Below are 15,905 nucleotides of genomic sequence, written 5' to 3' on the forward strand. Positions count from 1 at the left end.
GGACAGGTAAAAATAATACTTATTGAATGTAAGGAATAATCACCACAAACAAGACTACATAATATTACCTTACCTATCTGGGGCTCCCCATTGTTTCTTAGGCCTAGAAAGGTCTTGAATTCTCTTCCTAGAAAAAGAACTAACAAATACCAGCATATTAATTCAATCAGGATGCTTAACAAATATGTTTACATTAGATGTAATCAAACAGATCTCATCTGAGGGAGAAATAAAAACCAAGGTCCTATTATACAGGATTTGAAGAGTGCTAAAAAAAGCTAAAAGTATTCAAAAATATTGTGAACCCTAAATTCTCACTTTTAAAATCATTAAAAATATACTATACAATAAAACAAAGACAATAAATACACAATATAACCAAGAATGTACTGTCTCCAGAAGAATCCAAGTAAAATGTACATTTCATGGCAAAAACCCTGAATTTTCATAGTAAGTCAATTTGTAAATGCTTGATAGCACTGGATGTTGAAGAGACTGTACAGGAAAATTTCAGAAAGAATTTGTGGCTTCAGGTAAACTATGAAACAGGCAAAATATACTTTGGGTACAACTAAGCCTCCATCCTGCCCTATTCTGGTCCCGTGGACTTCCCTGACTATTCTGAATCCACCTATAGCAGAGAGAGTTTGTGGTCCCCAAGTATCCACGTGTTCCTTTACATTTTCCAGACTCTTTCGCAGCTATCTGAAGCTATGTGACTAATTATGTCTATCCTCAGAAGTTAACGAACAATAACAATAAATCTTTCCAAACATGAGATTGTGATGGTGGTTTAATATAACCAAAAGATTCTTCAGCAGTTAAATGTTTGAGATCTGATATGTAATTGATGGACTTCCTAGGTGGCTCAGTGGTGAAGAGTCCATTTGCCAAGGCAGGAGATGCTGGAGACACAGGTTCAATCCCTCTGTGGGGAAGATCTCCATCTGGAGAAGGAAAAGGCAATCCACTCCAGTATTCCTGCCTGAAAAATCTCATGGACAGAGGAGTCTGGTGGGCTACAGTCCATGGGGTCACAAAGAGTTGGACATGACTGAGTGACTGAGCACACACATATGTAACTGACACAATGCACCCTGCCCCAAGCCATGTCTGCTATTGTCTAGAAATAATGAAGATACTGTCCACGGCCAGGGAAAAAAAACTACACCCTTACTCGATTAAAAAAAAAAAAAAAGACTTTGCTATGCAAGTACTGTTTGAACCCTGCTAAGATTGCCTGAACCAACTTTCCAGGGAGGGTAGCTAGGTGGAAGAAAAAGCAAACTATAGTGCAGACAAAACATCTTATATGTGAATCTTTGCAAGCAATTTAGCTCCTGGCTCCACCATCACTTCTAAGCCAGGTTTTCCTTCTCTACCTTTTCTTCATCACCTAAATAATATTATTTTAATGTATCATTTTATATATAAGACTACTGACAGTTTCTCCATTTATTTATATAGATAGTTAAACTGTATTGTTACTTTAATTGGAAATGATCTCATTAACATCTGCTAATCCTGTGTGAAGGTCTGACTAATCACTCCTTTTCATTCACTTATTGTGAGTTGTGTCACCATAGCTACGTCTTCAACCTACATCTCTTCATCTTAATGCAGGCTTGCCTTCTCTCTCAAGTATTACTTTACCTTACAACATCTACTCGTGATCCTGTGCAGAAAAAAAAGAATGTAGTGGAGGGATCTGAACTCTTGAAGACAGATTTCTTTTTTAATGAGAATTACTTTGCTGTTCCATGTCTTCACTGATAATTAATCTCCTATAGTTTGCCAATAGCTAACAAAATTTTGGAAATTCTTACCTTAGGAGCAGAGCAATAAATATATGTTTACATAGCAACAATTAGGAAACAATTTCAGGTCTGAATTGATGGGGTAATTAAAATAATTCTTTTTTTGGGTCAGAATGCTCTTTTACACTTGACTATGCTTATACTAGAGTAGGAAATGGCAACCCACTCCAGTATTCTTGCCTGGAAAATTCCATGGATAGAGGTGCTTGGTGGGCTGCAGTCCATGGGGTTGCAAAGAGTTGGACATGACTGAGTGACTGAACACCCATGTATATTTTGCTTATACTAAATATTTCTTTTAAGATCATCAGGTACAGCACATTTGTTTAACAAGATTATTTAGAGAATTGGGACAGGCACAGATAATAGAGAGAGAACAAAATTTTCTCACAGAATCAAACCAAATTAACCAATCAAACGAAAGCAAGAAATAATATAACAACAAAAACAAACACACTTAAAGAAACACTCTTCACAGTCTTTTTTTTAAGTATAAAAACTTCCCAGGTGTAAATGATTTCACTGTCTGTTTAGTTATAGGAGAGTCTGCTCACTTGGCATGCATTTATGTGAAGTAATTTGGTATTTTAAGTGGATATTCAGTAATACTCAGTAAAGGTTAGTTCTACCAGATTTACTGCCTAGTCATCTTACAACCTTGGGAAAGTGACATGATTACTTTGAATTTCACTTTCTCTCAGAAAATCTAGTTGATTATATCCACCCTATCAACTTCTCAGGATTCCTGTGAGAAAATAAAATTTAAACAGTAAAGTAGTACATAAAAATAAGGCAGCAGTATTTAATGCCTAAAAGAGGTGAGGAAAAAACAACTAGAAAATAAAGTACTTACAAAATGCAAATTAAGTCCAACGAATAATAAATGTAAATGGTAAACAATAACAATATGAATAATTTCCACTCACTTATTAAAAGAGTGAAAAAATAAAATCTGGTATTATTTACTTCTCATCTATATGAGTCATTGATATGAACCTTTGGTATTTTCTCTTGAATGATTTTATTCTATTACCTCTTCTAAGTATATCTTAGCCAAACCAAGAATAAGCATCTATTTTCAGGAGACATCTAGTTTATACACTGCATGTACACACACACACATTTCTTTTTTTTCATAGAAGGCATTTTCTTGAAATTTCATTAGCTGCTGAATTTGAATTAGAGGCAAGAGGAGATTGAGATACACTAACAGTGCAGAATCCCAGTGCCTTTAGGGACGTGAACCTTTAGGTTCAGCCCTATTAAGTGACACACACAGTTCTGAGCGACAGGTAAACACTGAGCGAATATAAGGAGAATTCCCCTCCATCTCTATCTTAACCACTTCATCTCTCTTCTTTCCTTTTCCCAAGAAAATTGCCCCTAGAAAAGGGCCTTACGACAAAGGGAAAGAACACGAATCTTCTCAAAACCCCCAAGATAGGCTTTCACTTCAAATGCCCCAGATTGAGCCCCCCTTTCAGCTAGTAAAGTCTGGGAAAATAGTGCTATATCTATACTCTTACCGTTTCCTGACAAAGTCAAAAGGACCAGGATCTGCAAAAGGAAAAGGAAAAGCAAAAATAAGATTCAATAAGAATCAAAGATATTCCTGCACACCACAACTAAAAGATTCCACATGCCACAGCTAAAAAAGACCAGCATGCTGCAAAGAAGATTGAAGATCCTGCAAGCCGCAACTTAGACCCATGGTAGCCAAATAAATAAGTTTTTAAAAAATCAAAGATATGATTAAAAATAGCCATTACAAATCAATAAACAAAGGGGCTAGGAAAAATAACTATTTGGGGGAAAGGCCAAAGTGGCTCAGACGGTAAAGAATCCGTCTGCAATGCAGGAGACCTGGGTTCGATCTCTGGTTGGGAAGATCCCTGGAGGAGGGCATGGCAACCACTCCGGTCTTTTTGCCTGGAGAATCCTCATGGACAGAGGAGCCCGGCGGGCTGCAGTCCATGGGGTCGCAAGAGTCAGACGTGACTGACAGACTAAGGGCAGCACATCTTGCCAAAGTAAAACCACAAGTAAATCAAACAGTTACATTTTTTCTTTTCCGAAAATTGAATTAGAGTAAAAATAAAAGAATATCTACTTAATGGCTGGATTTTAATCTGCATTAAAGGTGAGGAAAGATAGAGAGGAAACATACAGATTAAAATATTTAAAACTTAAAATGTGTGTCAAAAAATAAAACTTATAAAACAAAAACTAGGAGAAATATGTAGTAACAAAATGATAAAGTCTTAATATCTGAAGAGTATAAAAGTACAGATGAATAAGAAAAACATTAAAAAGGTGTCAAAAGTTAAATAGACAAAGAAGAGGAGTTCAAAGAAGAGGAAGACATATGAAGGGCTAATAAACATAAGGAAAAGTTCAAACTTGTTTGTAATCAAAACAATGCAAATATAGAATGAGATTTTAAAAAAAACTGTCACATTAGCAAAAGGTTTTTACAAAGGATAACAATGCTGGAAGGATCAGATGAAGTAAGTACTTCCATGCTGTTGGTGGATATTTAAATTAGTACAGTTTGTGAAAAATAATTTGGTGTATGAGTCAGCAATACTTACCTTCCTTAACCTAATTCTACTTCTGAAATAGAAGTACTTTAGAGTACTTTAGAAGTACGTACTCTTTAGAGTACTTTAGAAGCACTTCAGAGTACTTTCTTTAGTCCTCTAAAGAAGTAACTATAAGTGTGGGCAAAGACTTAGGCACAAAAATGTTAATGATGGTATCTTCAGCAGTAAAAAGCTGGACACACCTGTATTATCCAAAACAGCTGAAATGGAAGCAAATTAAAATTCATGTTTAGAAGTTCTTTTTTAATGTGGGCAAATATAGGCCTTATCCTAAGGCCTATTACAGTAGGCCTCTTTAGGACAAATTGTTCCAGTTTCTCCTGAGGAGTTTGTAATCATATCTGGGAGCTCTGAAATAACATTTTCTACTCCCTGGAGTGTTCAGGGTAAAGGAAAGTGGGTGTGCTCTGACATCAGACAGACATAGCTCAAACCCCAGTTCTGTTACTTACTCAACTGTTCAATCTTAGGCAAATTAAATAATTAATGCTAAAAATTTTTAAATTAGGATTCTGCTTAAATTTCTGTAAGTAGAGAAAAAGTTTAAGTAACTATTAAGTTTGAGTAATTGTAAAGTTTAAGTAATTTACTGTTAAGGGTTCCAACTATGAAAAGTCATATTAATGCAATGAGAACCTAATTGTGAACATGTATTCACATGTATTTTCACTGATTTCTTTATGCCTTTATACCCGCCTGCTCATTTCTAAAAGGATTTGAGATTGCTTACATAAACACATAACAGGATATTGTCTAAGATGAAAAATTCAGGGAAAGAGGTAGAAAAAAGGTGGAGGAAGAAGGAAAATAAAAATACAAAACAAAGGAAGAATGTAAAATAAAGTCATGTACCATTATATCTGAACATTTTACCACTGAAAGCAAAAGCCATAAACTTTTCCTAATATGAAATCTGAAAGAAACTCCTCTTGTGAGGTCTCTCAATGGTTTTATACACACATAAAATAAATTAGAAGACTTGATAATGAAAAGATGAAGAAAATCTTATTTTCTTAGATTTTTTTCCTTCTTCAAATTTTATTTTTGATATATGTATTATATGAAACCAATATAAATTTTAAAATTTAAGAAATTTTCAGTAAAGTATCATAATGACTGAATATAAGGCTAGATTTTGTTCCCAAAAATTGTTTCTCAATAAAGAGGTTACCTTACATGCAAGTCCTTGTAAGAACTCATCTTAGGAAGCACTTCCTCAATTACTTTATTTTCCCAACAAAGAAATGGCAAACAAAAACACAGCAGCCTGAAATAACTTCAGTTAATGCTAGAATGGAATAATTATAGAGCTCTCTATACAATTTAAGTTTAAATCTGTATTTTACAAAAGAGGGAAGAGATCAAGAAATTTAAAACAGATTTAATAATATTTTGGTGATATAATTTCATAATCTTAAGCGTTGGATGTTGCTTTAAACAAACATCATTTTAAAAAGCAAAAAGAAAGACAAAGCACAAAGAATGAGGTGATTGTATTGTGAAGATAAAAATACAGCTACAAAATGAATTTTTTAAAGAGTTTTGTTACATTACATGAATGGGTTCCTAACAATAGCCAGGAACAGCATCAAACACAGATTCAAAAGGGACCTGTCTTATCCCTAATGCTATGATGGAATCTAGGCAAAAACTGAAACCGGCTGCTGAAATGTGGATGAGAACTTTATCAAGGAGGGATGGAGCCAACCTCATCTGAACTCACTTGTCAATCTGAGAATCACCACAAATGGGAGAGCCTGACACTGTGTGCCCCAAAGTATAGCACCACCTATGAAAAATTCTTGCTCAAAACAATTTAGTTTCAATCTAAGCAAGTCTCTCAATCTATATGCTTTGCAAGAAACAGAGGAGTTGGAAGAACAAGTTAAAGACATCACAAAAAACAAATTAAATTCAGAATATGGCATATTTTACCCAATTTTTCTAACAAGTGTGTTTTAAAAAGGGAGAAAGGATTAGAGTTAGTGTTAAAGAGTAACAGAGAAGAGCCATGTGACCATAGTTTGAGGCCTAATTAGAACGAATCAGCTGTAAAAATACAGTTTTGAGACAACTAAAAGTGAAACTTAGTCGCTCAGTTGTTCCGACTCTTTGTGACCCCATGGACTGTAGCCCACCAGGATCCTCTGTCCATGGGACTCTCCAGGCAACTATACTGGAGTGGGTTGCCATTTCCTTCTCCAGGGGATCTTCCCCACCCAGGGATCAAACCTAGGTATCCTGCATTGCAGGCAGAGACAATTAAGGAAGTTTAACGGGTATTTGATGGTATTAAATAATAATTGTAGATTCGAAGTACAAGTAATGACATGATAGTTATGTTTTTTAAAAAAGTCCTTAGTAATTAGAAAGGCATACAAGATATTATGGGCAAAATGACATGCTGTCTAGTATTTTCTTTGAAACAATTTGTCCTACAGGAGGCCCCAAAATGTGTGTATGTGTGCGCGCACGCGCACGTGTGTGAGTGTGTGTGTGTGTATAGTGGGAAGGGTTGGCAGGAGAACACCTAGATGAAATGATTAGCAAAATGATAAATATTAAAACTAGATGGTGGTGTATTATAACATTCTCTATTTTGGGTGCATTTGAATATTTCTATAATAAAGCTGTAGAGATAAAAATGATTTTTCTGGAAAAACTGTTAAATTAATCAAGAGGTAACCATAGTGGTATTAAGCATGCAAGTGAAAAAGTTGAATAAAACTGTTTTTCCATGAAATATAACATTAGAAATAACTATTTCTAAATTATATCATTGATTTTAATGTTATTTTAATTTTATAGGTACAGCGAAGTTAACACAATTCTAAATAAACGTTTGTCTATTCTGTCTTTCTCCCTAAAAGATTATCTATTCAAATTGGCCAGAATTTTTTTCAAATTTCCTTATATTCAAGGATCTATAGTAATCTCACTTTGGCAACACCTTGCTGTATCAAATTAAGCAGTTGTATTAACATCCAGACTCTCAGCATTTACAAGTGTCTGTAGAGAGTGCTTAGTTCACGCATCTCCTTTCACTAGAAAGGAAACAGGCATCTATGACAAGACCAAAAGTAATTTCCAAATCTCTTACCTCCTAGTTTAGTGCTCTTTCCAATAGCATCAAGCTCCCTAATCTACTAAGTATGTGCTCGCATTGAAATCCCCAGAATGTGGCTGGAGCCATGATTCGGACATAGCAGTGTTCACGCAGCCATATTTCTTTGGGGGCGAGGTCAGGATTGCAAATATCCAATCCATCCTTGGGGCAGACCTTCCTGAGCACAACTCTAGCAACACTCCCTGTCCCTAAAATATTTCCCAGCTCCTTTTTCCTAGAGATTAACAACAGTACTTTTCCCCCCCATTCTTCTCTCCCAGTGATCCCTACTCTCACTCCAGTCTAGCCACTGAGATATTCCAAGCTTTGGATCAAACTGACAGGGCTTTGAATGCTGGTCCCACCACTACACACCCGCAGACAAACTACCTAGTCTCAGATTCCTCATCTGTAAACTGAGGACAAAAATACTTTGCAGAGCCTTTTTTCAAGCAGCCAGGAAGATGGCAGACATTCAGACTGGGCATGCCTACCAAAAACACCCGATCATTTTCCAAAATAAGAGGGTTCTGCTTAGAGAAACTGGCAAGGAAGAAGGTCCCCTGATACAACAAGAACATTGGTCTGGTCTTCAACGCACCAAAGGAGGCATGGCGGGCACTTATATGGAGAAGAAATGCCCTTTCTTTTCCAATGGTACCATCCCATCCAAGTGTGGATCCTGTTTAGTGGCTAAGATGAAGATGCAGAGGACCACTGGCATCACTGAGACTACCTCTACTACACCCAAAAGCACCAACCGCTTCATACCATAAGAATATGTCCATGCACCTTTCCTCCTGCTTTAGGGATGTCAAAATCCTCAACGTTGTCACAGTGGGTGAGTGCCAGCCCCTGAGCAAGGCAGTGTGCTTCAATGTGGAGGTCGCCAAAGCTACTGGCACCAAAATGCAATTTCAGAAGTTCTAAGACTGGACCCCTGCCTACTACTCCAAACAAAATAAAGTTATTTTCCCAGTCAGGAAGAAAAAAAAAAGTACTTTGCAGAGTGATACAAGAAGGACTTTCCTGGTGGCCCAGTGGCTAAGACTCCATCATCTCAGTGCAGGGGGCCAGGGTTCGATCCCTGGTCAGGGAACTAGATTCTTTATGCGGCAACTAAAGAGCTTGCATACAGCAACGTTAGCTCAGCAGGTTAAGAATCTGCCTCCAATGCAGGAGACACAGGAGATGTGGGTTTGATCTCTGGATTGGGAAGATCCCCTGGAGAAGGAAATGGCAATCCACTCCAGTATGCTTGCCTGGAAAACCCCAGCAGAGGACCATGGTGGGTTACAGTCCAAAGACTTGCAAAGAGTTGGACACGACTGAGCGACTAACTTTCACTGTCAGACCATGATGGGCCCTGGAGGAGTTTAGTTCTTATTCTAAGGCCAACTGCAAGGAGATCCAATCAGTCCATCCTAAAGGAGATCAGTCCTGGGTGTTCATTGGAAGGACTGATGTTGAAGCTGAAATTCCAATACTTTGGCCACCTGATGCGAAGAGCTGACTCATTTGAAAAGACCCTGATGCTGGGAAAGATTGAGGGCAGGAGGAGAAGGGGATGACAGAGGATGAGATGGTTGGATGGCATCACCAACTCAATGGACATGGGTTTGGGTAGACTCCGGCAGTTGGTGCTGGATAGGGAGGCCTGGCATGCTGCAGTTCATGGCGTCACAAAGAGTCAGACATGACTGAACGACTGAACTGAACTGAACTAAGGCCGACAGGAAGAAGCCCCGAAAGGATTCTAAGCAGGATGATGAACAGCATCTCCCTTTAAGAGATAATCAAAATGTTATCGCTGTACTATGCCCTTTAGATATCTGTATTTTATTCCATAGCACACAAACTACACTGCTCATGTTACCACCAAGCCAGCAAGTAGAATGAGCTGGCTTGTGCTCCAAACCATCTTCTGGGGCAGGCTGCCATCTGCTGGGAGGAAGCATGATCAAGGCTGTTCCCTGATGGGGACTGGGGCACTCCTTACACCGGATTCCCTCCGCCTGTAGCAGTATGCGTTTGTAACATGAAAAGGATGAGGTATCAAAGTATAACTATTCTCCTCTCCACCTTGCCCTCTACCTCGTCTTCTTAAGGAGCCCATGTTTGAGCTGCTCAGCCTTCAGGTGTGACCAGTACACCACTCATCTATCAAGGATAGGCAGGGAGCACTTCTCAGAACAGATCTAGGGGGCAAGAGAGAGGTAAGCTGGAGCTTGAGAGGAAGAGGAAAGGTGTCTGTGGGGAACTGCTGTCATGGTGACAGGGACTTGGGAAGAGATGTGTCTCAAGAACATTTTAGCCCGCTTTGCTCTGTATGAGATGGTATAATTCCATGGAAGATACTTCAGTAAAACCTATATTACTTCTCAGAGCTTTCTGAAGTAGAATCTGTGCTTGTTTTAGGTACACGATGGTTTTGAAGATTGTCCTTAAAGTAGTCGAGTTCCATGCTGGGTATGACCATGTAAACAGACATTGGAAGGTTCTTTGACATGACAGATCAAGCTATATAATCGTTACTACTATTCATTCTTCCTTGATCTTCTCTCAGGCACAGCTCCCTTGCACTGTGCTCCCCGCTGCCTTAGCTCTGGGTCAAGAGATGGGAGAGTATGGGAAAGGCTTTTGCTTGCCGGTGAGAAGGCAGAGGAAGAGGCCAAGCTCTTCTGTCTGACGTAACATCAACAAAAACTGGGACCTCCATGCAAACTAGAGCTCAAAAATATCACATCCCCAAGCTACCTATGAAGCTATGTCTCCTCTCATACCCCTCAGTCTGTACTTTTGTGGCTTTTTTCTCTATTTTCAAATACATGCTTCATTTCACCTGATTTTATCTATGTTAAGATAGCATTAGCAACTGAGTAAGCACTAAGAAAGTTGGGTTTATATAATTTAAAAAGACACATGTATCCCAATATTCATTGCAGCACTATTTATAACAGACAGGACATGGAAGCAACCTAAATGTCCACTGACAGATGAATGGCTAAAGAAGATGTGGTACATATATACAATGGATTATTACTCAGCCATAAAAAGGAATGAAATTGGGTCATTTGTAGTGATGAAGAGAGCATTTTTGACAGAGTGATCTGGTACATCTGTATAAGGAGGTGACAAATACTTAAGAGAAGAGCAAGGTGACAGAGGAAAAAGCAAGTGAAATGACTGAGTTAGGAGCAAGGAGGCCCATGTGGCTGGAGAGCAGAGACAGTGGGGAGAGTGGTGGGACAGGAGGCTGGAGAGACAGTCAGATCAGGCCTTGTAGGCCTGCTTAGGACTTTCAACTACAAACTCTGTGACATGAGAACCTCTCTGGAGAGCTAAGAGCAGAAAATTTGTGTATAATTTATGTCCTAAGGGATCCCTATGACTGCTACATGAAGCATGAACTGGTGGGAATAGAGTGGGGGATGCATGAATGGGGCAAGAGTGGAAGCTACTGCAGCAGATCAAGCAAGAGATGACAGTGGTTTACAAACATGATGAAGGCCTGGATGTTAAGAATGGATATTGTCATGACATATTTCAAAATCAGGGTTTGCTAATGGCTTGGAGGCAAAGTGTAAAGGAAAATCAGGTGTCAAGAATGACTCCAGGTTTTTGACCTGAGCACCTGGATGAATGAATGGTGGTGTCATTTGCTGAAATGGGGAACAATGGAGGAAGAGCAAGTTTGGGGGTAAAAGTAAGAGTTCAGTTATGGATATGTTAAATTTTACATTCCTACTAGATATTCAAGTAGGAATGTTAAAAGACAACCGGTTATAAAATTCTGGAAAGAAAGAAATTGAGCCTGGAGATAATTTGGGAAGTCATCAGCATACAATTAAAGCTAGAACGGATGACATTGCCCAGGGAACAAGGAAAGTCTAAAGAATCTGAGAGAACCGAGCCATCATCCACTTCAACCGAGAGGCTGGGAAGAGAAAGATGATATAGCAAACAAAATTGAGTCAGGAACAGTTGATGAGGTAGGATAATGATGAAGGCAGTGGTATCTAGCAGTCAAATAAAGAAAGACCTCCAAGAAAAAAGGAGTGAAGGTATCAAACAAGTAAGATGAGAACGAAGAATCAGTCATTGAATTTGGCAAGCAGAGGTCATTGCGACCTCAACTAGAGCAACTTCAGCTAAGTAGAGGGGATAAAAGCTTAAGTAGGTTCTCAAGAGAATGGGTAGAGAGAACATGGAAATAATGACTCATAAACAACTATTTTGAGGATTTTTTTCTCTAAAAAGGAGCAGAGAATAGGAGTGGTATCAGGAAGGATACACAGGGCTAAGGGGAGGTTTGGTTTTTTCAAGCTAGGAGTTATTGCTGCAAGTTCATGTGCTGATAGGAATGATCCAGTAGAGAGTGAAATAAAATGATATGGGAAAGAGAGGGAGCAAAGAGCTTAAAGTTAGGTGGGATAGGATCTAACATAAAGGTTGAGAGAATGGCCTCTGGTAAGAACAAAGACAGTTTGTCTATTATTAACAAAAGAAAAGCTAGAGTATATATGTATAGAACCTGGTAGTTTGATAGGTTCCATGTTAGAAAATGAATTGATCAGGGAAATGTAGTATGATTGCCAAGCAGCATTGAAAGCACACTTGAAGTTTACAGTCATGGATTTAAAGATCAGTCAACACAGTTGTTTGTTTTCTCTCTCTCTCTTTTTTTCATCTTTTCAAGTGCAGACAAGAACTGGATTTAAATAAGCAGGAGAGATAGAGGGAGAGATAATGAAGCCAATACTTGCAAAGAAGTGATTCCACTGGTAGACCATGGACTATAAGGTGATAAAGTAGAGACAAAAAGACATAAGGTAGTGAGTGATATATAATGAACAGTTGATAGCATCAGTGGATTAGAGGTCCCTTTGAAGCTGAAGAATTGAGAGGGTACAAGGAAGAGTAAGTGAACTGGAAAAATGGGAAGTGATTAGAGTACTTTAGATAGATATTTTGGAAATGGTACAGCAATTGACGTCAAAGGCTAGTGCAGTGAATGTCTAAGATGGGGTGAAAGATCCTGTCATTCAAGGTGAAGAGGTCAAAGAACTAAGAAGCCAAGTGGATCACCTATATGGATACTGAAATCTCCATGCATGACAACAGGGTTGGCGGTAGACAGAAAGGCAGTCAACTAGAGCAGTTTCAGTGGAGTGGATAAGAAAGATGCCTAACTAGGTGGGTTGAGGAAAGAATTACAGGCAAGAAAAAGGAGTCAGTGAGTACAGACAACTCTTTTGACAAGGTCTGCGATGACTTGCAGAAAAATGCAGAAAAAATGGAGTTGATTGAAGGAGGAAGGTCTGAAGAAAACCTCAGGTTAAGGGTTACTTCAAGACAGAAGATTCTAGAGTGTATGTGTCTGCTCATGGGTCTGATTCATTAGAAAGGGAGAAATTGATCCTGTAGGAGAGAGAGGAGTAACTGCTGGAACAAAGTTCTTCAGGAGACAAGAGTGCAATCCAAAGCACGTGTGGAAGATTTGCTTCTCATAGAAAGAGTTGTGACTCTTCCCTGAAATATGAGAAAAGACAGAATCCATGGATGCAGATTCAACTAACGCAAAAGATTAGTGGTAAGACAATAAGGGAGTTAATGACGTTGCTTCTATTTTCTCAAGTGTGAGGCAAGGTCTTCAGCTGTTTGGAGTCAAAGATGTGAAGGCTGGAGGAGACGTAAAGAAGACGTTTAGACATCTTCTCACAGATTAGGGGAACTAATTTGCTAGGTGAATAAAATGGGCTTGCTAGGCAGTGCCAAATGACCAGCTGAGATCTGCGGTCATGAAACTGAAATAAAAGCAGTCACTAGGGCTGTGTGATTTTGTACAGGAAGAGTCAGCTGCTCAGGTGGAGGCAGAGGGTGGCTGGTTGGGCTTAACGAGGGTTGAGGTTTTCCCAGGAGAAGTATGGTGAATGGCCAGAGAGCCAGTGGGGTGGTGGAAGATGTTGTGGGTAAGCAACTGAAATGACAGACCATAGAATCGAGACTGACAAAGACAAGTCAAGGAGAATATGAGATAAAACATGGTCAGCCAAGGGACTGGAAGCCCAGCTTGGATAAGGAATTGTTCCGGGTAGAGCCATCAATGAGAAGCCATAAGTGAGCTGGATGTTTATACCCAAAATCCCATCAGCCCTGTTATCTTATGAACCTGGTGAAGACTGAGCATATAGTAAACACGCAGTAAATGTACGCTTTGAATTTTGCACAATGAGTGGTTTGTTACTATATCTTTAACAATGTCATAGCATTTACTGAGTGCCACAATGTGACAAACACTGACAAAAATGTCTTCCCTCCAAAGATCCCTCCCGTGGTTGAGATAGTGATATAATCAAAAATCTTAAGTGCTATAATAGAGCTAAGTTCAACGCGGCAACCCAGACGACTGCAATGTCTAGCTCTACAGAAGTCTTAAGAAGGGCTTCAAAAAGAAGTGGCAGTGACTAGGACAGCTAGGAAGTCACCAGGTGGAGAGAAGGCAGAAAGAAGAGATCATTTTATTAAGAAGAGTCTCGATTTCCTATCAGGGCTTCTTCAGGTCCAAAGACAGGGCACTGCAAAGCAGTAGGTAAATGACATAAGTACCACCTTTCTTTAAATCAAAATGGGTCCTTGCAGACACACATTCCCATTAGAGTCCCCATGTCTAGATGGGGTTGGGTTGCTCATTGTCCCGGAGAGACCCCAACACCTACCGCTCAGGGAAGACGGCAGAAGCTGTGGCGGGAGTCTCATGATTAGAGATGGGGAGACCATCATGCAGGCTCCAGGAAGCAACTCGATTTCTTGAGGCTTGTGGGGCTCGCGGGGAACAGGGGGGCCCTGGGGCTTTCGAGGCTCGCGGAGCTTGCGGACCTCACAGGGCTCATGGGGCTCGCAGGGTGCCTGGGGTCTGAGGGGCTTGCGGGACTCATAGGATTGGTAGAGCTTACAGGGCTTGGGGGGATTGGGGATCTCGTCGGACTCTGCACACTCCTCGGACTCGCCTCGCTGGTCTTGCTCGTCGGCCTCCTCGGAAAACCCCGCCTCCTCAGACTCTTCTGGCTGGTTGTTCACGTCGAATATCCTGACGACAAGAGGCTTCTGGAGGGCTTCGGAGCGAGTCGATGTTTCTGCCGTGTGGTGCCCAGCGGACAGCCCAGAAGGACCCGAAAACTGTTGGCTCTCCATTGGCAGCCCAGAAGCTCCCGCTGGTTGCCTGCCGACGCCGGTCGCCTTCCAGAAGATGGAAGAGGATGCGGACGGCCCGCGCCCAGCCCCAGAGAGCCCAACCCGCTTGCGGCCACCGCCCGACAAGCCCCGCCCCCTGGGCCCCTCTCTGCGCGTTCTCCAGTTGCCAAGGGGACGCTCCAAGCTGCTGGGGCCCACCCGGGCTCCGCCTGGGAGAAAAGAGAAGCAGTTGAAAAGGAGAAGAGGGGCGGGCTCCTGATCTGCTGTTTTTGCCTCCTTGAAGTCTGTTTCTGTGGTGTTAAGTCAGAACTGTGGTGTTGAAAAAGACTCTTGAGAGGCCCTTGGACTACAAGATCAAACCAGTCAATCCTAAAGGAAATCAGTTTTGACTATTCATTGGAAGGACTGATGCTGAAGCTGAAGCTCCAATACTTTGGCCACCTGACGCGCAGAACTGACTCACTGGAAAAGACCCTGATGCTGGGAAAGATTGAAGGCAAGAGAAGAAGGGGACGAGAGAGGATAAGATGGTTGGATGGCATCACCGACTAGATGGACATGAGTTTGAGCAAGGTCTGGGAGTTTGTGATGGACAGGGAAGCCTGGCGTGCTGCAGTCCATGAGGTCGCAGAGTTGGATAAGACTGAGCGACTGAACTGAACTGAAGTCTGTTTCAAAACACATACACTTGCATTTAGGACCATTATATCTGCTTAGAGAGTTAACCTCTTTACCATGTAATCCCCTTCTTTTAAAAAAACTATATTATTTTTCCAGTTTTACTGAGAAATAATTGACAAACATCCCTGTATAAATTTTAAGTGTTCAGCATGATGGTTTGATTTGCACATATTGTGAAATGATTACCACAATAGATTTAGTTAACATCTCATATTAATACAATAAATAGAAAAAAATTCTCCTTGTGATGAAAATTCTGTACCAATTTACAATCCCACCAATAGTACCAAAGATTCCCTTTGCTCTATATCCAAGGCAGCATTTGTTATCTCATCTTTTTGATGACGGCCATTCTACTAGACTAAAGGGGATCTACTCACTAACAACTTTTCTGTATATTATTGTTGTTGTTCAGTTGCCAAGTTGTGTCCAACTCTTCGCCACTCCATGGACTGCACCACGCCAGGCCTCCCTGTCCTCTGTATATCATACAGCAGTGTAAAC

The 15,905-nt window shown here is 40.3% G+C and overlaps 1 protein-coding gene across 4 annotated transcripts in view; it reads right to left on the reverse strand.

The window, feature by feature from the left end:
• SPMAP2L (sperm microtubule associated protein 2 like) overlaps positions 1-14,865 on the reverse strand; it is a 38,751-nt gene extending 23,886 nt beyond the window's left edge. For 2 of the 4 annotated variants that reach the window (XM_081588916.1, XM_081588905.1), the window contains exons 1-3: positions 14,246-14,865; positions 3,344-3,374; positions 74-139 (exon numbers count right to left, since the gene is read on the reverse strand). In XM_081588916.1, coding sequence (XP_081445042.1) covers positions 74-139; positions 3,344-3,374; positions 14,246-14,720 — 572 coding nt within the window. In that variant the 5' untranslated portion in view covers positions 14,721-14,865. The remainder of the gene's footprint in view (positions 1-73; positions 140-3,343; positions 3,375-14,245) is intronic. The other 2 variants (XM_081588929.1, XM_081588924.1) reach the window with 1 other exon arrangement.
• Between the last annotated feature and the right edge of the window lie 1,040 nt (positions 14,866-15,905).

Source organism: Giraffa tippelskirchi, chromosome 1 (assembly GCF_054371585.1).
Source record: "Giraffa tippelskirchi isolate mGirTip1 chromosome 1, T2T-mGirTip1v1.2.pri, whole genome shotgun sequence".
Classification (NCBI taxonomy): Eukaryota; Metazoa; Chordata; class Mammalia; order Artiodactyla; family Giraffidae; genus Giraffa; species Giraffa tippelskirchi.